The sequence below is a fragment of the Chelonoidis abingdonii genome, chromosome 24 (assembly GCF_003597395.2).
Source record: "Chelonoidis abingdonii isolate Lonesome George chromosome 24, CheloAbing_2.0, whole genome shotgun sequence".
NCBI lineage: Eukaryota > Metazoa > Chordata > Testudines > Testudinidae > Chelonoidis > Chelonoidis abingdonii.
Window position 1 is genome coordinate 25,984,092 of NC_133792.1, and position 20,202 is coordinate 26,004,293.

Here is a 20,202-nt window from a genome sequence, read left to right on the forward strand (position 1 = left end):
CAGTTCGTTCATGTAATTATGGATCATTAACACTGAGTCTACATAAAGCCTCATGCACTGCGGCTCAATGATGTTTTGGAGAGAAATGTTGATGCTACTAGAGAACTGTGGTGGTGGGCAAAAGGAAAGACTAGTCATGTGCTAATCACTAACGAGGCATCATCTATTTATGGAGTGTCCATTTCATTCTTTGGCTTTCTGGTATGCTTGTCTCAGCTTCTTAAGTTTCACACAACACTGTGTTGAGTCCCTGTTGTGGCCTCTGTCCATCATAGCCTTGGAGATTTTTTCAAATGTTTTGGCATTTCGTGTATTGGAATGGAGTTCTGATAGAAAAGATGCATCTCCCCATACAGATATCAGATTCAGTATCTCCCGTACGGACCATGCTGGAGCTCTTTTTTGATTCTGGAACTGCATGGTTACCTGTGCTGACCAGTGCTCCATGCCGGGAAAACAGGAAAGGAAATCCAAAAGTTCGGGGGGCTTTTCTTGTATATCTGGCCAGTGCATCTGAGTTCAGACTGCTGTCCAGAGCGGTCACAATGGTGCACTGTGGTACAGCTCCCAGAGGCCAATACCGTTGAATTGCAGTCACACTAACCCTAATCCGAAATGGCAATACCGATTTCAGTGCTACTCCCCTCGTCAGGGAGAAGTACAGATATCGGTATTAAGAGCCCTTATATTGAAATAAAGGGCTTTGTTGTGTGGACAGCATTAATTCAGTTTAACGCTGCTAAATTCAAAATAAACTTGTAGTGTAGACAAGGCCTACTTAAGGGAACTTTTGTACACGCACTTCAGTCTTCTGCTATGGCGGCCAGGTGGTCCCATGAGGTGGGAACACTGCTGAAATCCTCCCTACTGCAGCACGTGCAACACCCAGCGGGCGTATGCAGGAAGCGCCGCCACGTTCTGAAATTAACAGCGGGGCATGGAACAGTTCGGTTTCTTTACGAGCTGAGCCCGCCCGAGCCATGGGCAGCGTTAAGCATCTCCTGGGGGACAAGGCCCTGTGCAGGGACCAGCGTCCGCGCTCGCGGCGCGCAGCGCCGCTACAAGGCCAGTGGTTTCATGCGGACATGGGGGCACCGCCGTGCAGCTGCCGGCTGCGTGAGGGCGGGCGGGCGCGCGGGCCCCTCGGACAGCCGAGCCACCAGGCCCTCACCCCCTTCCGTCTGCGGGTGACCCGGAAGTGCTACTCGGGAAGCACTTCCGGTGCAATTAGCTGTGGGAGCGGGCGGGAAGCGGCCGTGAGAGGGAGCGGGCCGGGCTGGGCACTCGCCATGTGAGAGACCCCGACACTCCCAGGTGAGGAGCCGCTCGCAGCGGGCGCGGGGCCCGAGGGCCTTGGGGCAGGCCGCGTTCCCTCTGCCCCCGGAGCAGTAGCCGCCGCGGCGGGAGCCCAGGCCTCCCAGGCGGGCAGGGTCCCTGTGCAGCTCCTCCCCGGGGCGGAGGGAGGATGGGCGCTGCGTGTTCTCCTCCAGCCCCTCGCAGGGCATTGCTCCCTCGCCTGCGGCCCGCTGCCCAGGGCTGCTTCGGGCGGGGCGGATGGGCAGCATTGCAGGCTCTGGCTTCCCGGTCCTTGGGTGGGCTCGCTGGCTGCTTTGCCCCGTTCCTCTTCGCCTGCCTTGGCACTAGTCCTGCTTGCGGGGAGGGGATTCTGCGCTTCCCGAAATGCAATATGGAAACTGCTGGGCACGGGCAGCTCAGCGAGCACTCAGTTAGTCACTGCCCAGTGAGCTGTGCTCCGGCAGAACCTGACCTCCCGGCTTCCCAGGGAGAGTTCTCGTCTCCTGCATGGAGTGAGCCTGCTCAGAATATTCCAGCATATAATTTAAATTTATGATTTAGTTTCATTTTGGCCTGAAAATTGGGAGGTGGTGAGTTATAAATATTGAAGATTTCTGTAAAGCTAATATTTTCATATAGTGCCCTCTGACTACAATGAGAATTGTTTATACTGCCTGGTGTAGAACTTCTTATGCTTAAGGGTAGACAGACACACAGACTAAACATTTCTTCTGAAGAGTTTAAAACTATAGTTAATTTTTAGTTTAGATAGACCTTTGTTTTTCCCTTTGGGGAAAAAATGTCTAAAGTAGTTTTAAAAACCTTCTGTTATGCATACGTTAGTTTACTGCAGGAACATAGAGAAAAATAAGCTTGCTGAGTTTGGATTTATTTTTAAAGCCCCCTTTCTGCCTCCTCCCTCTGAAATTGGAGACCAATCTGTAATAAAATGAAAACTACTAGATTTTAAAGGTGAGGAAAGGAGGCCAGGACTACTTAGTTAGAAATAGCTACAGTACAACACATTGCAGAGTAGAGAGACATTGTGGCTGACATGGTTGTGGGTGAAAGTGTCAGGATTTGGGCAGCTGCCTGAGATCAGAAAGAGTCCATGCTTTGCCATCCCTTTTCCCCCTTAGTGATAGCAGTAGAATGGCCAGCCTAAAGGTCTTATGGAGACTGTTGAATAGTAACAATAAAAAAAATCCAATTAGAAGAAAGTGATGTAACAAGGGAGAGATGGAAAGTACTGACATGGAAAGTACAGGTGGATGTCATGTTCTTTTAATGTACTGTAGTGATAATTTTGTTATAAATTCCTAAATAGATGGCTAACTTCATTAATTTTCATTCCTTTAAAATGCTATTAGAGCAAGAAAATGACTGATGTTGTGTGGTTATATAAAATGTAAAAAGTTATTAGAAATTAGAAAACCAGCCAAACATGTCATTAATATTAATTACATATTCTTCATCTATAGTAATATCAAATATTAAACATAATGTATTTTACAGTTTAGCTGTGACAAAGTAAAGGGTATGTATTTTTCAAAACAGATGATGCTAACAGACTTGTCCATGTTGCCAGTGGCTTGTTGAAACATCTGGTTTCTCAGATTTGGAACAAAGGTTGCTATAATTGTGATTTAGGAACCATTGAATACTTGACTATAAATGATGAAAATGGAAATGTTGGTGTCTGCATAAGTGCTCAGATATGTGCACAAAATGAAGACTACACAGATGATTACTTGTTAAATATCTTGCTGATTTCAAATCTTGTGGTTCCAATGCATATATTGTACTTGTCTGGCACCTAACCTTTGTGTCCAGTTCTTAGTTACAGTACTTCCAGTCTTTCACTGATGATATTGCTGTTACTGGAATTAGGTGTGTACATATATATGGATTTACATTAAACTGACTTTTTGAGCTAAAATTGGACTATCTGAAACTTGAATTGGTTGTGAAAAGTTTGTTGTCTCCTAGTCTTCGAATCATTACCGGTTTATTTTCACTACAATCATTTTTATATAAGCCAGCAATGCACGTAGCAGCAATAAGAGGGAAAGCAGTCCTCATGTTTGTTTCAGAAGTATTTTCTGTGTTGTAATATTGTTCAAAGAAGTAGTCTTAAATTTGTCTGTATTTCTGGTGTCTCAATTGCTATGTCTAGATGCCACACTGTTCTTGGTGCATTGCAAGATACAGTATGTTTATAATCTAATAATTTACTACTTTAATTAACTAAAAGCGCTCGTCTTTAAAATTACACTATTAAAGTTTGACAGGGCAAACGTTTTTAACCAACTGCTCAAATTACTAGCACTGATGGGAATTTTTTTCAGCAAAACTCAATTTTTCAAAAACTTTGCTGGAAAATGCTGATTTGTCAAACTGGAACTTTTCATGGAAATTACTAGTTTTGCTAAAACTTTCATTGGGAAGGTTTCTGAAGTCCAGTATAGACTTTCTGGTGTAAGAGGGAACTGCCCTAAAATTAGGGTGACCCAAATAGCAAGTGTAAAAAATCGGGATAGAGGGTGGGGTGTAATAGGTACCTATATAAGGGAAAAAAACAACAAAATCGGGACTGTCACTATAAAATTGGGACATCTGGTCACCCTACCTAAAATAGCCAATAACCCAGTGATTAGGGCACTCACCTAGGATATGGGAGAACCAGGTTCATGTCCCTGCTGTGCTTGATGATTTGGAACACAAACTTGAACCTAATCACTGGATTATAGTCACACTCTGTTGGACCTAATAAATAGTTAATTTATGCAAATTAGAACAGCTCCAATGTGAGAGAGCGAGAAAGAGTCCAAAAATGGTTATAGCTCTGTGGGGAGGGCATTTGCCTGGGATGTGAGACACCTAGGTTCAAATCCGTATACTAAAAGGTTGTAACAGTGAAGAGAACATTGACCAGGGACATGCATCTGTTTGTCAAGCGTCTCGCTGGCTATTAGGGGGCGAGTCTCATGTTTTATCATGAAAATTTTTGAAAGGTCTTGGTTTCATCCCAATATGGAATGGAAACCATATAAAAGCTAAATCTGTTTTGCAAAATGGAATTCTTGTTTTTTGGCTAGCAATAATATGTAATTTTTATAGCTCCTCTGATAGATGGCTTACCACTAAAGTGTTGGATCTGTTCTGAATATGTGTGATGAGGACATGTTCACATTGTGTCTCTCTCTACTATTTCCCTTTTTAGTTCGTATTGGGCAGAAGATTAAAATTAACAAGAATTTTTCTCCCTGAAATTTGTAATCTTCAATAGCCTGCCTGTGCACAAAAATGGAGGGACTGGATACTGCAGCATTTCTTATGCCTGGTATTCTGTCAACTCCTTTTTCTCAGGAGTTGGGATTTGGAGTTTTTTTGGGGAATAGAGCCGGGGCATGATTTAAATTGTTGTCCAGTTATTTTTAATAGCCTTACAATTACAAGACACGCTAAGGTTCCATCTGTCCTAAACAAAAGTATGTTAATTTAGTGATTCCAGGAGAGAACTTTCAAAACCACAACACGCACAAATTTTATTTCAAGTTGCCCTCTCAGTCACATACACTTTCATGGTTTTTGATGTACAACTTTTGACCCCTGCCAAGTGTACTTTTAGTTGGTTGTCTTGGTGCCTTGTGTTGTGGGAAGTTTAAGGAGTCTGTATATGTTATGTGACCTGTACACCTTTCTTAACAATTGAAAGAAAATATTTGGCATCTTTTGACTTCTGTATTTGGTTTTGGGACATGGGATTTTTTCCCCAATTATGTCAAGAAAGGATGCTTAATCAAATTTGTTATGAAATACACCGCAAACTTCTATATTCCTCCAGTCTTGAGAGACTTGGTTTCCTTCTTAATGTTGGCAGTGCAGTATTGTCATATTATTACAGATGTAGTCCTTTTGAATGACATTAATCCAAGACCATTTCTGCCTATTTGCATGGCCGATGAGATAGCAGTTAAAGGCACTGTATCTCTTTAAAAAGTTCTGGGAATAGCCTGGAGTCATGACCAGTGTTCCCCCTGTCGGTATCTGGCATTCATGCATCCAAGGAGTGCGAGGAGTTTTTATGTGCAGGGTGGCTCTTGGTTTGCCAGTATCTAACACAGTACAATATAAAGTGCTTTGATGTTACCTTAGATACGAAAGATACAGAGAAAAACTACATTCTGTGCTATCGAGAAAAAATAAACAACATGAAGCTTTAGTGCAACAGTAAAAAGTGCAGAATGTTACTGAGCTAAATTGCAGCATCTTTCAGTAGCATTGTGATATCGTTCTGGACCCAGGGGCTAACTCCAGATCCTATTCACTTTCTTAGTGATTCACAATAAATTATTACTTGTACTGAGCTCAGAATTCTATATTTGTGTACTCTGGTTTTTGTACCTGTACTTTGCAACTTGCCAAGGCCCAAATAGGAGAGATTCAAAATGAAGGCTACAAATAAATTCATGCAGAAATTGTTGTGGGATTTATTCCTTTAGGGTACATTAACTATTTATTTAACTTTGGTTTAATGATTCTTTATTTCTGACGTAAATAATTAAAAAAAAAAAAAGTGATGGGACACCGGGTTTGTGCAGAATGAAAGTAACTCTGGGACAAAAATGAATGATTTTTTTTTTGCCTTGGAATGAGGAACAGTTATAAGGTGAGTCTGTACCAATAATATCCCATATCAGGCACTCTCTGAAGTAAAATGAATCAATTATTTTCTCTGCTAATGATGCCAAAGTCTAAAAAACAAACAAAAAAACTACCCTATATTTATGAGCCCATAATTGTCCCACAAGTGGTCCCCCTCTAAATTGTCCCCCGTTAGATTATCAGTTTAAAAATTGACTCTTGCACAGCTTTAACTTCCAGGATACAGATTTTATAATACAATGAACAACTGAAACACTTTCTGTGGCTCCCATTGGCTGGGAATGGCGAACTGCGGCCACTGGGATCTGCAAGTGGCCATATCTGTGGACGCTCAGGTAAACCATCTCGTGTTGCCAGGAGTTTACCCTGAACAAGTGACAAACCAAATTTGGGAATTCCTTGTATATGGTGATTTAAACTAGGGTATTGAGGCATTATTTGTTGGCCTCAGTACAATTTTTTAAAAATGTCTCTGCCTTCTTATTCCCTTGTCTCCTGAAACCTTCTTTGGATGTTCCAGTTGACAAAGTTTGACACATATTGGTAAATATGAAGCATAATAGGAAACTTTTGAGTAGAGAGATGATCTGCTGCCAGGTTACCTGTTTTTGATCTTGGTCATTCAGACACTATGATTTCAGCAGGTGTTTGATTACCTCAGCACTCCTTTGCCTTCATGCACAGCAATTCTTAAATGTTAGTCCTCATTTGTGCAATGTACAGTAAAACTTCTCATATTATGCCAGACCGCTAGAAAAATATAATCAGTACACTAATATTAATATTTTGTAGCAGTTTATCTGTTCTGGTAAGCTTAAAAAGATGTTCTGAAGAAGTGTTCTTCCAGTCATTCATTCTTTTCTTCTGTGGTTTACAAGGAAGGAATAGTATTGGTCTGGGGTGTAGCTGCCATATATGAACTCCATAGAAGTATGTATGGGGATGTGTGTTTGTGGTTATATATAGATACAGCTATCCCTTATAGAATTTGTTTTAAGTGCGTGGATCCAAAAAGCCAAGACTTTATTGTGAATATTTTATTAATTGTGTGAATCGTCTGGAAAAGTCCCTTTATATATATTTCAAAATCTATTTCACTAAATAATCAGTATGTTCTACTTATTTCATTTGAATTAAATAGAAAAAAACTACAGTTTTTTGTGCTTTTTGAAAGGCTAAAGACAAAAGATTTCCAGGAAAATGGCAGCTTAAACCTAGGAATGGCTGAAAAGTGAGCCATACTATATATTTGTAGTCTACTTAATATAAAGTGAAGTACAAGTGCTTTGTGGTTAAATACTACAATTGAAGTTATTTTTGTCCTACAAGAAGCTGTTTTCTCCAGGAAAATCAATCCTTAATAAAATGTTATTTGTTTACTAATTGCAGAAGAGCCACTGGGCTAGACAGGATACTGGGCTAGATGAACCATTGGTCTGACTAGTATGGCTTTTTTATGTTCTTACAAAACTGAGGGCCAGATTCATTAACATAGCAAAGACCCTTTGTGTCACACTGTTAGCAGATTCTCTCCATAAAGCCAGTGTATAAGGGCCTGGGAGGAACACCCCAGTGCAAGGTGAGGAATCCTTCAGTGGAATAGAGCTGGCAAAGAGGCTTCTACACAATCCTGCTCTCCAGGACTGACACAAGAGATGAGGCTAAAGAAAAGGGGGCCTAGTAGGGGGCCCTATACTTCACCAATTTCTGGCTTCAGTTTCAACTGCTTTGCCCTTTTAGTAGCATGTGTAAAAGTAGGCAGTTCTAACCTGATGACTGCCCATAGCAGCTGCAAGACTGTAGGAACTCAAAGGTGAGCTTTAAGCTAATTTTCTAATCCAGCAGTAGTTGAGGATCTGGCTCTGAAACTTTCAGCACTGATCATAGTGCCCAAAGTGTCAACTTTCTAAATGAAAAACACTGAAAAGTCCTCATACATGATCATAGTGGCGTATAAGATGTCAGATTGCATAAAAAAGTTCTTTCAGATTCTAACAAATTAGTGGAGTAAGCACTCAAATCTTTTAAAGTTAAGATGAGGTCTTCATGAATATCCATTACAGCATACTGGTTTTTTTCAGCTTTCTCCTACACTTTGATCAGAGTCAGAATGCTGTAGCCAATCTCAGTGTTAGGGGAGCATTTTTTTTCCTTCAAAACAAAGTATGAGGTTACAGTTGATGACAGTTCAGTCTAAATTTTGGTTGGGACTGAGAGAAATACTTAGAAAAGTTATTTTTACACATGTTATTTTAATGTTTTTGTCTATGGTTATATTAATGATGATCTTTAAAAATCGTATATGGCAGGGTTTTGGCTTCCATACATTTAAATATGTGATTATAGCTTATATGATTCACAAACAGTTTTAACAGACAGGTATGTCTCAGCAAGTGAATGAAACTAAACAGGTGCAGACTTAAAAGCAGAAATTAAATATGAGCTTGGCAAGTGTGTGGCTCCATATAGTAGTTACACAATGCCTTCCTGCTGTTACCATTATAGGTATGAAAATGAAATACCAAGTTTATTACATCACCTTCTATTGATTCCACTATTGAAAAATGAGATTTTTTTTTGATAGACCTTGCTGTTTGTATGTTACTTTAAGAAACTACTCCTATCTGAAGTAATGTTAACCTTGTCCTAAGAAGTAGGGTCATGATAAATAACCAATGGAACATAAGCTTCTGGTGCACTCGAGATACTGTGTTGGTAGATGGCGTTATAGAACCATAAGGTTAGGCAGTGTAACGCATTAGCTAAGAGGGCGAATGCGATCCTTGGACGTATAAAAATGGGAATAGCAAGTGGGAGTAAGGAAGTGGTATCACCTCTGTTTATAGCATAAGTGAGATATTACTGGAACACCGTTCTAGTGTCCATGCTTCAAAAACGATGTTAAATTTTGAAAGGTGTCAGAAAAGCTGTTGAAGAATTATTCAAAGTTTGGAAAACATGCCTTATAGTGAAAGACTTAAGAAGCTTCATCTGTTAATCTTATTCAGGAGGTTAACTGGTGACTTGATCAGCCTACATGGAGGAAAATATTTGATAGTAGATAGCTCTTTAAGAAAAAGGCATATCAAAATCCAGTGGTTGGAAGCTCAAGATAGAGTGCACTTCTTTTCAGTGAGGGTAATTAACAATTGGAACAACTTACCTTGGTATATGATGGATTCTCCATCACTTGAGGCCTTTAAATCAAGGCTGAATATTTTTAAAAGACATGCTGCGGCTCAACAAGGAATTATGGTCTTGATGTATAAATTACTGGTGAAGTGGTTCAGTTTGTGTTATGCAGGCAGTGGTCCCTTATGGCCTCAAAATCTGAATATTTTGTTTTAGTTCCTAGAACTACATGGGAGTGGAAGTATGGCCAGGACTACACTCAAGTCTTTTGCCAGTATAACAATGTCAGATAGTGGTGTATAGTGTCAAAAGCCCTAGTGTAGATGGCAATCTACTGGCAAAAGAGTGGTTTTGCCGGTATAGCTTATATTTTTCGGGGCCCTGGTATAAGGTGAGTCTGCACTAGGAGAATTTGCCATCATAGGAATAACAGCAAACCTTTTCTGGTGAAGACCTGACATACTCCTTGCACTGTGTTTTATATATAATTAATACACAAGACTATACCTAAAATAGCTTTCTAAATGATTTAAAATGGATATTTCAGACTTCTCTCCTACATTTTGATAACATACATGTTTTTCTTAGATGTAGTAAGTTTGTACAGAATGCCTTTCTGTTTAGTTTTTCTACCTTGAAACTTACTTTTTTCTATGGGGCCTCTTTGAACAACACTTCCAGACACATGTTGAAAAGTTGAGAATGTTTTGGGGGAGTTTTTTGACTTTCTAGATAGTGTTGCTCCTTTGCACTATTGTTGCTACTCAAGATCTACATGAGAACAATTAATATCCCAATAAAATCTGAAATTTCTAGACAAAACATGAAAAAGAGAGGCTAAAAAAGGGACGCAAGAAAATAATCATTTCAAATGCATATGTATAACCTGCAGATAGTAATAGGGGACAGGCTGAAAACCATAAAAGGAAGGAAGTTCAAAGATAGTTGAAAGTCAATCCTTAACACTCTCTTTTTTTCTTTTTGCGTTGAGTATTGTAGCACACATGGTATGTGAGTTTAGCGGTGCTGGAGACCTCTGATGCTCAGAATAAGAATTGCAGATTAAGAATGAAATGTCACCTTCATTTGGAATTTCCTTGCTTTTGTGATTCTAATTCCAGACCTTAATATTTTCAGTATAAATTTTGAGAGTAATTTTTGAGGAGTTGAAATATTAGGAAAGTGGAGATGGGGGAGGAAAAGTGTCAAGTATATGCTGCTAGTGTCCTTTGTATCAGATATATAGTCTATGGACCCATTAAGAAATAGCTAGTGCAGTAACCTATATGTCTAGTAGACCCCTGGATTCTCTTGATAGTGAAAAGTGCAAGGTCATGCATTTAGAGATTAATAACAAGAATTTTTGTTATAAACTTGGGATGCATGAGTTGGAAGTAACAGAGGAGGAGAAGGACCTTGGAATATTGGTTGATCACAGGATGACTATGAACCGCCAATGTGATATGGCCATGAAAAAAGCTAATATGGTCTTGGGATGCATCAGGCGAGGTATTTCCAGTAGAGACAAGGAGGTGTTTGTACCATTATACAAGGCACTGGTAAGACCTCATCTGGAATATTGTGTGTAGTTCTGGTCTCCCATGTTTAAGAAGGATGAATTCAAACTGAAACAGGTACAGAGATGGGCTACTAGGATGATCCGAGGAATGGAAAACCTGCCTTATGAAAGGAGACTCAAAGAGCTTGGCTTGTTTAGTCTAACCGAAAGAAGACGGAGGGGAGATATGATTGCTCTCTATAAATATATCAGAGGGATAAATACCAGGGAGGGAGAGGAATTATTTGAGCTCGGTACCAATGTGGACACAAGAACAAATGGATATAAACTGGCCATCAGGAAGTTTAGACTTGAGATTAGATGAAGGTTTCTAACCATCAGAGGAGTGAAGTTCTGGAACAGCCTTCCAAGGGGAGCAGTGGTGGCAAAAGACTTGATCGGCTTAAGAGTGAGCTGGATAAGTTACTGGAGGGATAGTAAGATGATATGGGCTAATTTTTGCATTACCTGAATTTTCTAATCCATCATGTATGCACAGTCATCTGTGATAGAGATGTAAGATGGGGTGGGTAGTCTGAGTGCTTTATAATGAGATTATTCGACTGTCTGGCTGTGATCTTGCACATCTCAGGGTTTAGCTTGATCCATTAGGTTTGGTGGGAAGGAATTTTCCTCCAGGAATTGGCCTATTCTGAAGCGAACGCTCTTTACTTTGCGAGTTGGTGGAACAAGGTGACGTTGTGGGAGATTTGCTCACCTGAAGTTTAACCCACATTGAGTAGCTAGACATAGGGGTTTGTTACAGGAGTGGGTGGGTGAGATTCTGTAGCTAGACGTGGTCAGAAGGTAGATAAAGATCAACAATGGTCCTATTGAGTTAAAGCTATGAGTCTATAAATGATCCCCCTACTAGGTGATTTTTTTTTTTTTTTTTTTTTTTTTTTTTAAGGATTCATTTTCTGTCACCACTGGAAATAATGCTACAAGACTTACCTCATCCACACATTGCAATAACATAACCTTCTATTCTATTAAATGTGTTTAGACACATTCTCACTGTGAATCACTTTGGCTGTATATTAGTAGTGCATATGAACAATGCATATCTACGTATTGGAGATGGATACTAAAAATTCCTCTGTATAGTAAGTTCTGATCACAAGAAGTAAACAATTTGTAAGCTTGTGGATTTCTTTAACAAACTCTAGAAGACTGTGTTGCACTTTATGAAATAAGTGTTTCAGAAAAATTACTTTTAGACAACTGAATCATGGGTGGGCATAGTGGCGAGCAGCAGCACAAGGTGCTGCAACAATACCTGGTGGGAGTCTGAATGGTCTCCAGTTCCATGGTCCAGCACACACTTGAGAGGTTATGACTCCTGCTGGAAACTCAATATTAATCAGGTTCCTTATTCTTGTTTTACCATTCCTGCCAGATGCTGATGTTATAACAGAGATTCCGTTTGGGTTGGGCAGAGTGGTCAGTGTCATCCCCCCATAAACCCATGCTCCTTACCCTGTGTGAGCAGCTCAGGCTCCAGGCCCAGACACTGTCTGCACTCCCTGAAATTCTCCCTGGGAAGAGCCCTGTGGGCAACCTGGAGTCTCCATTCCCTAACCTACCTGGCGTAGCCTCAGGGACTTGCCTGTCTGACTGCAGCTCTGTTCTAACCTCATCTATTGCCACTCTCCTTTGCCACTGCTTGGCACCAGGGCTCAGGGATGGCAGTTGTGATTGGCAAAGGGGGCTGGAAGTGTTGGTTGCTAGAGAAGCGATGAAACAGGAGATTTGACATGGCTCTTCTGTCTCATGTGAGGAGCAGAAAACGCACAGTTCAGTGGATGTAGGTGGGACTTCATTGTTGGGTGTCTGATGGTGTATAGGTGGGACTTGCTGTCATGGAATACCGTGGTTGTGAGGAGCCCAATCTTCTCCATAAGCAAGTGAACACTCTCTTTTTCCCCTCTCCTGGCTTACAGAGCATGACTGGTACCAGCTCATCCTCTGCCGAATTGCCCTGTCTCCACCCCTAGCCCAGCCTGTGGATTAGGGGGTTGCCAGCTTGTGCTTCAGAATCTGTTTTTCCTAGGATGAATAGAATGAGGTATCTCCCCTTGAAGCTGTGATTGGGACTGAGTATGGATTTTGACATTTATCTTTCAAAAATTTGGAGAGCTTCCAGGGCCCCCATTAGAAGTTGCCCTTTCCACCCCAATTGAAATGTGAAATTGCGTCCCTGTGTTATAAAGCTACTTTTAGATTGGATATGGACACTCATGAAGAACCATTGTTGTGTCCTGTTATATAAGAGCCACTGAATTGTAGAATCACAGAATATGAGGGTTGGAAGGGAGCTCAGGAGGTCATCTAGTCCAGCCCCCTGCTCAAAGCAGGACCAATCCCCAGACAGATTTTTACCCGGTTCCCTAAATGGCCCCCCTCAAGGATTGAACTCACAACACTAGGTTTAGCAGGCCAGTGCTCAAACCAGTGAGCCAGTGGACAAAGATGTAAGTAGGAGACAAACCGCTTGTAAAAAATATTCCTGGCCTTAAGATGTACCTTAGACCTTTTATTTTAACTTGAATTAATTTGTCATTACACACAGGATACACTTTAAGCATGTGTTTGCACTTATCTTTGAAATGTACAATGTATATAAATCCCGAGTTATATATCTTTTTGTTTCTTTCACAGATTACGTTCTACATCAATAGAAATGGACAGCAGCAGTTTCATTCAGTTTGATGTGCCCGAGTACAGCAACACTGTTCTGAGCCAATTAAATGAGCTTCGTCTGCAAGGGAAGCTATGTGACATAATTGTGCATATTCAGGGTCAGCCATTTAGAGCCCATAAAGCTGTTCTAGCTGCCAGTTCTCCATATTTCCGTGATCATTCAGCATTAAGCACCATGAGTGGCTTATCAATATCAGTTATTAAAAACCCTAATGTCTTTGAACAGTTACTTTCATTTTGTTACACTGGAAGGATGTCCTTGCAGCTGAAGGATGTTGTTAGTTTTCTAACTGCAGCTAGCTTTCTACAGATGCAGTGTGTCATTGACAAGTGCACACAGATATTGGAGAGTATCCATTCAAAGATCAGTGTTGGTGATGTTGACTCTGTCACTGTTGGTGCTGAAGAAACTCAAGAAAGCCACAATGGAGTAAAAGATAGCAGCTACTTTGCCAATCCTGTCGAAATATCTCCTCCTTATTGCTCTCAGGTGCCACAACCAACTGTGGGTAGTGATCTAAGGATGGAAACTGCTACAGGGAAAATTTTACGCAGTCGTCTGCATGAAGAAGGGCACTCGGATCGAGGAAGCAGTGGAAGTGTCTCTGAATATGAAATTCAGATTGAAGGTGATCCTGAGCAAGGGGACCTGATAGTAAGGGAGAGCCAGATTGCAGAGGTGAAGGTTAAAATGGAAAAATCTGACCGGCCAAGTTGTTCTGATAGCTCCTCACTTGGTGATGATGGATACCATACTGAAATGGTTGATGGAGAGCAAGTGGTTGCAGTAAATGTTGGCTCCTATGGATCTGTATTACAACATGTTTATTCATTTTCCCATGCCTCATCCCAGTCTACTAACATGTCTGAAACCTTTGGAAGCCTGAGCAATTCAAGTCCTTCAAGGTCCATGCTGAGTTGTTTCAGAGGAGGTCGTGGACGCCAAAAACGGGTATCCTCTGGTCACTTACATAGTGATGTTCAGGGCTTAATGCAAGGGGCTGATGGTGAGACCATAGTGAGTAACCCAGGATATGAAAGCAGTCCACGGGAAAGAAATGCGAGAGGTCATTGGTATCCATACAATGAGAGGTTAATTTGTATTTACTGTGGAAAGTCTTTCAACCAGAAAGGGAGCCTTGATCGACACATGCGATTACATATGGGAATTACCCCTTTTGTGTGCAAGTTTTGTGGGAAGAAATACACACGCAAGGACCAACTTGAGTATCATATTCGTGGCCACACGGATGATAAACCCTTCCGCTGTGAGATCTGTGGGAAATGTTTTCCTTTCCAAGGGACGCTAAATCAGCATTTAAGAAAAAATCACCCTGGGGTAGCAGAAGTAAGAAACAGGATAGAATCTCCAGAAAGAACAGAAGCATTTCTTGAACAGAAAATAGATAATGACACTTCAGCCTCTGAAGCTATGGATTCTAGTATGGAAATTCACACGTCTAACACACCTGATTAAAATACTATGTTCTAAGTTCCACCCTAACAAAGCACATTAATGAATGCATTTTTAAATTTGTTGCTTCGTTAATAGTCTTCAGTACAGGTATATCAGCCTTTTAATTTTCCTGACCTTTTGGAAATCTGGTCAAAACAGTTTCTGAAGGAGGCTATATGATTGTCCATTGTTTCAAAGGAAGCTGGGTATTTTTTGCTCTTGAAGATGCTTAAAGTATAAAGGATATAGTATTCTAGGTGTCCAGAGGGGGAAGTAGGCTAAAATTGTTCTTTGCTGGCTGATCTGGCAAGATACAAATTCCACCAGGGAAGGATATTAAAATAAGACGAGCAGCCCTGCTGGATACACTAAGAGGGTATATATTCTGTCATTGTGCTTCCTAACTTCCATTCCTAATAATGGGGGTTATGCAGCACTATGGGGAAAGACTGTTTTCTTATGAGTCCCCTCCAGGTGTCAAAGAAACGTCTTTAGTTTTTGAAATAGCTATTTTTTGGTAGCTTGCAATTTTATATATGTATATATATAACAAACATCTAAATAACAAACACTTTCACTTTTCCTATTCTGGTTGGGGTGAATGTAAGAGTATGTCAAAGTTAATATAATGTACAAAGCTTTCTACTCTTAAGTCTCATCTCTACCTAGGACTTAGGACTTTTCTGGGATATTTTTTCTTTTTTAAAGAAGAAAGTTACTTGGTATTCATTTTATTAAAATATTACTTTGTGTCCAAAAGTGAGCAAAGTGAATAACCTTGTTTAAGTATCCTTCCTTTATAGCAGATAGGTAAACCAAATGCCATAAATCTATTAATTAACTATTATTATTAAACTATTGAATTGTTTGGGTTTTTGTTAGTTGTCTAGAGTACAAGCTGGACAACCTGTGGTGCTGACCTTTTTTATAGAGCTTGTATTGTTATACTAGTGCTAAAAACATTATGCTTATGACACTAGCAAACCCAAGAGTAGCATTGTGGTTTTAAATGTGTTTTTACTCACTTCAGAATCTACCTTCATTTCGTACTGTAGACACATACCAGGTAACTAAATCTAACTTAATTGTTCTAAATGGTTAGCTAATTCTAGCCGGAAAGGGATGTTGTAGTTTAAGCTACAGTACTTCCAAGCAGTATTTTATCTTTTCCCAGAGAGCTGTTTCAGGTGCATAGTAACTTCCTACTTACAGTTCCAAGTGACCTCTCAGCATTTGGAATTTGTTCTTTTTTTTTTTTTTTGTAAAAATACTATATGGAAATTGCAAGCAATATGTCTGTTCTTTATATATGTGAGTATTACAGAGTCACTATGGCTTCCCCATTATTTCAGTGGTTAATGTTTTCTTCATAAAGAGACCACCAATAACAAAAACTTTAAAAATACTCTAAATTGTTTTATATTACCAAATGTGTTTTTGTTATTTGGTTCTTATGTGGTGCTATCTTTACCTTTATCAACTTAGGTCAGTATAGTATAGTAAATGTGAAACCTAATGGTAACAGTGAAACAAAAGCAAAATCTGTTCAATGAGATGATAGGTTTGAAAGAGACTTCAGAAGCATGGCTGGCAAATATTACTGTATAAAGTTCTACTTTATCGGCAGAATTAAGGAAGTACAGTTCTGTTAATCATGTTTTAAAAATACAGAAGAATGAAGCTTTATGTACATTTGGGCCTATATTTTTTATTGAGATTCATTTCGCAATGATTGCTAATGTTTTTATGATTATGCTATTAAACTTTTAAAATGCTCATTTTTAGATTGCAGGAAAGCAAAAAAGATAAGTTTGCTGGCTTGTAATGCTTTTTGGGCTCCTATAACTCAAATAACTTTGTGTGGGATTTTAAAATATTTTTCAGGCCCTTAGTCCACGAATCCAAGGTGTATTTACACTATCTCTTAATATTGTGTCAGTACGCAATAAGGATTAATGTTACTAAATACAGACATACAGTATAAACCCCAGCTGCTCCGTAGGAGCAGTTTTAGTTAAATTGGGTACATAATCTGCCTTTTCCTCCTAAAACTGCCTAAGTAAGGGATTTGTTCCTCCCTGAAGCAACAGAAGAACTCCTGTTTCCATTAATGGAAACAGTTATGTGCATCAAGGAGAGGCTAGATTGCTATGTTTACCGTTTAAACACGTGTTGGTGTTTCAGTTAAATGTTTTTTTCTTACATAAATGTTTTTTTAAGTAAATGCAAACAATTGTGTTTTGATAAAATTTAAGTTTGAGACACGTAGAAAAACCAAGAAATGTAGAGTTAAGCTTGACCCTTTATCTTAAACTTGTATTGTGGTGCCTTTGGGTTGGCTTATTTCCATAGTAGTGTGAGTTGAGGGGAGTAGGGAAAGGGCTGTTAACTTTGTATTTCTTGACGTTTGTCAGTGTGTCATAGTCTAAGCATTATTTAAATATAGTTCTTTGTATCTATACATTTATTAAACTGGTTTGATTTTACCAAAGAGTGACTTATCCAAAATTGTCTCTGACAAAAATATACATCACTTTGATTGTACAGGTTCAGGTTCAAAACATTGTAATGGGACTGTTAAGGAGCAGGAAATCCCTCTTTCTACAATATCATGATTCAACAGTTTGCAAGTTCCACTTGCTCCTATTCATTTTGGAATAACATTTACCCTTTCCACTGCTAGCAGTGTTAAGAATAATCAAGCCATAACACAGTACTGTAAGGTCCAGCAGTGCTTCAAAGGATGCATACATGTAGGCAAGCGCAGAGCATCTTTGAATATTACATATAAACTTATAAAGTGTGTGAATCTAGCAGAAAATGAACTTCAGATCTGGCAGCAGCAATTAAATTGTGCCTTGTCACATGATGGTTTGCCAGGATTAACATTACCATGAAACATAAAACATTATCCACTTGAAGTTCATTTCACAAGTTCACCAAGACAGAGTATCTTGTGTAGTTATTTTAAGCAGACTTTGAAAGTAATGTACAGTACCTATTTCTGTACGGTTTTAAGTGAGTGCAGAACTTACACATTTCATTTACAATAAATGCAGAAGTCAAAAAAATAAATGATGTGAAGAAATATTTGGCAGTAAAATACATCATGAAACCATATAAGGCTGGTTCATAATTGAGTCTCTTCTTGATCTACCTTTTGAATTACATAGACAAATGTGAAAACAGTGACAGTGTCCTTTCCTCTAGATGTTTAACCTATTATTACAAACTGTGAAAACAAAGAATTTTATACTTTTGCTAATGATTGTGGTTTGTTTCAAACAGTTATTTTAGTTTCCCTAATCAGTTATCTTCCATATAATTTCTATTAAAGTTGTAAATACATTTAGAAAATAGGTTTGTAAATACCTTAGTGTGTCAGTTCATTTGTAGTCAACAGAGCCTCATGAATGCTTCTGCATTTTATTGTGACATTTAATAGCAAAAAGGATACTGTCTGTTCACTGTTCAGCAGAATATACTGTAGGCCTAAATCTAGTTTTTTAATATTATAATCTTCCCAAGCATGAGGAATTGTTTTACGCTGAAGCCTTCAGTTTATTTACTAGTCTAGCCAAGACAGTAAGGCCTGTTATAACTTTTCTTTAGGTTAAAGTATGGGAAGAATACAGGAATACAACCAGGGGCTGGGAAAAGATTGAACTTGAATGAGCTTTACCATTTTTAAAGCATCTTATTTGAATCTTTTATTTTAGTTTACTGTGATTATTTTTATTGTCATTTTCTGAAAGGGTTTCACATGAAACCACTGAACGGGACTCAAATATGCAACACCTAATCTATTTTCCAAGGGCAATTTACCCTTGAATGGTGCTTTTAGACTGGTCAGGGTTATTTATTAAATTTTATATTTGAAAGTATTTGGGAATTGTGTAAATTCTTTATATGAATCTGTTTAGTTCATGAATTGTAATTTTCAAATACTCAGTGACTGAATCAGAAGTTCAGTAAAGTCATTCAAAATGTTCAAAGTGTATAACCATTGTGCATTTCTTACATATCTTTTAACAAGTGCCAGAATAATTATATTTAATATAATTATAAGCCCAATGTATTATTCATCCATCCCTGTAATGAATATTCACTTAATCATGCAAGTTTATATACAAATTTTAAAGAGAGAAAGCCTGAGACAATTTTGTTGCTGTTTTTATTCAGAGGATGTGAAGCATCGATAACTGAGCAGGCTTGCTTATAGTTACAATAAATTGCTATCTCCCCAATTTAGGTATACTGTGAATTCAACCTTTGGACTTGTATTGCAAGTCTTCGGTTGGATATCTGATTAGAACTCACTACTTCCTTGCACAGTGTTAGTGTTTATTTCCCTTAACAGAAAATGGTATTTTTAAATAACTTCTATTATTTGTAGAGTTGTTTTATGATAAATATTTGAGCAGTTTGAATGACTTAACTCAGTGTCATTATCTTGCAATATAAACTGGTAACCTCACAACTCCACACTTCATCACCATATGAAGTAAATGAAGCTAGCTAAGCTGATGCTGTAACAACTAAAAACTTGCCATTAAGGATTATTTTATAGCATGGATTTTAAAATATTTATTCAAATGATATTTTACACTTGTATTCATTTTGTTTTAGATTTGTGACATGAATATTTCAGTGCTGCTTTATTTTGTTCTGATGAATTTTTGTTTCTTGCTTGTACATTGCTTTTTTTTATGGTATAAATAATAAGTCAGTGGGAATTGCTGTTTGTAAATTAAAATGCTTCTAGAGCAAACCAGTGTTGTCAGTGTATAAATTCAATTATTTAGTTTAAATATTAATGGACTCACATCATCTGTATGTCACACTTTAGAAAACCTCTGTGTAAAAGGTTACAATTTAACAAAGATGTTCCTTTTTTTAAATGCCAGAGGCAAATCTGTTCCACGGAGTTCTTCTACCATTAGTGAGCCAGCTAGTCAGTCCTCAGCAGCCTACTGACTTGGTACCATGCTGCAGAAAACATGACTTATCATAGATCCCAGAAATGTCATAGATCGTCTTATCATAGAAATGTAAAACACGGTCCAAAAGAAATGTCTTAATACTGGTTATTACTGACTACAGTTAATTTACTTAGCTAACCTCAAATCTGTTTGCAATGTTCTGCCTCCACAGTTGGCTATCATTCTGTGCCCTCATGGAGCAGTAGAGGCCACCACACACCTCATTAAGTATACAGTTCATTTCCTAAGAAAAGAAAAAGGTGAGATTAGAAATATGGGTATACTGGAATTGTAGACAGGTACTTGACAAGTCTATCTAAAGTCGGCCAACAATTCCTTACACCTTGCTTTCACAGCTAGACTGATGAACTCTCAAGGAGGTACCATGTCACCAATGATTTCCAATA

At 38.8% G+C, this 20,202-nt stretch overlaps 1 protein-coding gene across 1 annotated transcript; it reads left to right on the forward strand.

Annotated features, from left to right (window-relative positions):
- The first annotated feature begins 1,207 nt into the window (after positions 1-1,207).
- ZBTB34 (zinc finger and BTB domain containing 34) lies at positions 1,208-19,584 on the forward strand. Its single transcript, XM_032769255.2, has 2 exons — positions 1,208-1,314; positions 13,316-19,584. The coding sequence occupies exon 2, from the start codon at positions 13,338-13,340 to the stop codon at positions 14,832-14,834; it is 1,497 nt and encodes a 498-aa protein (XP_032625146.1). The 5' UTR covers positions 1,208-1,314; positions 13,316-13,337; the 3' UTR covers positions 14,835-19,584.
- The last annotated feature ends 618 nt before the right edge of the window (positions 19,585-20,202 follow it).

Bases quoted from the DNA above. Each gene is read 5' to 3' on its own strand.
- ZBTB34 (XM_032769255.2), top strand. From the start codon at position 13,338: ATGGACAGCAGCAGTTTCATTCAGTTTGATGTGCCCGAGTACAGCAAC.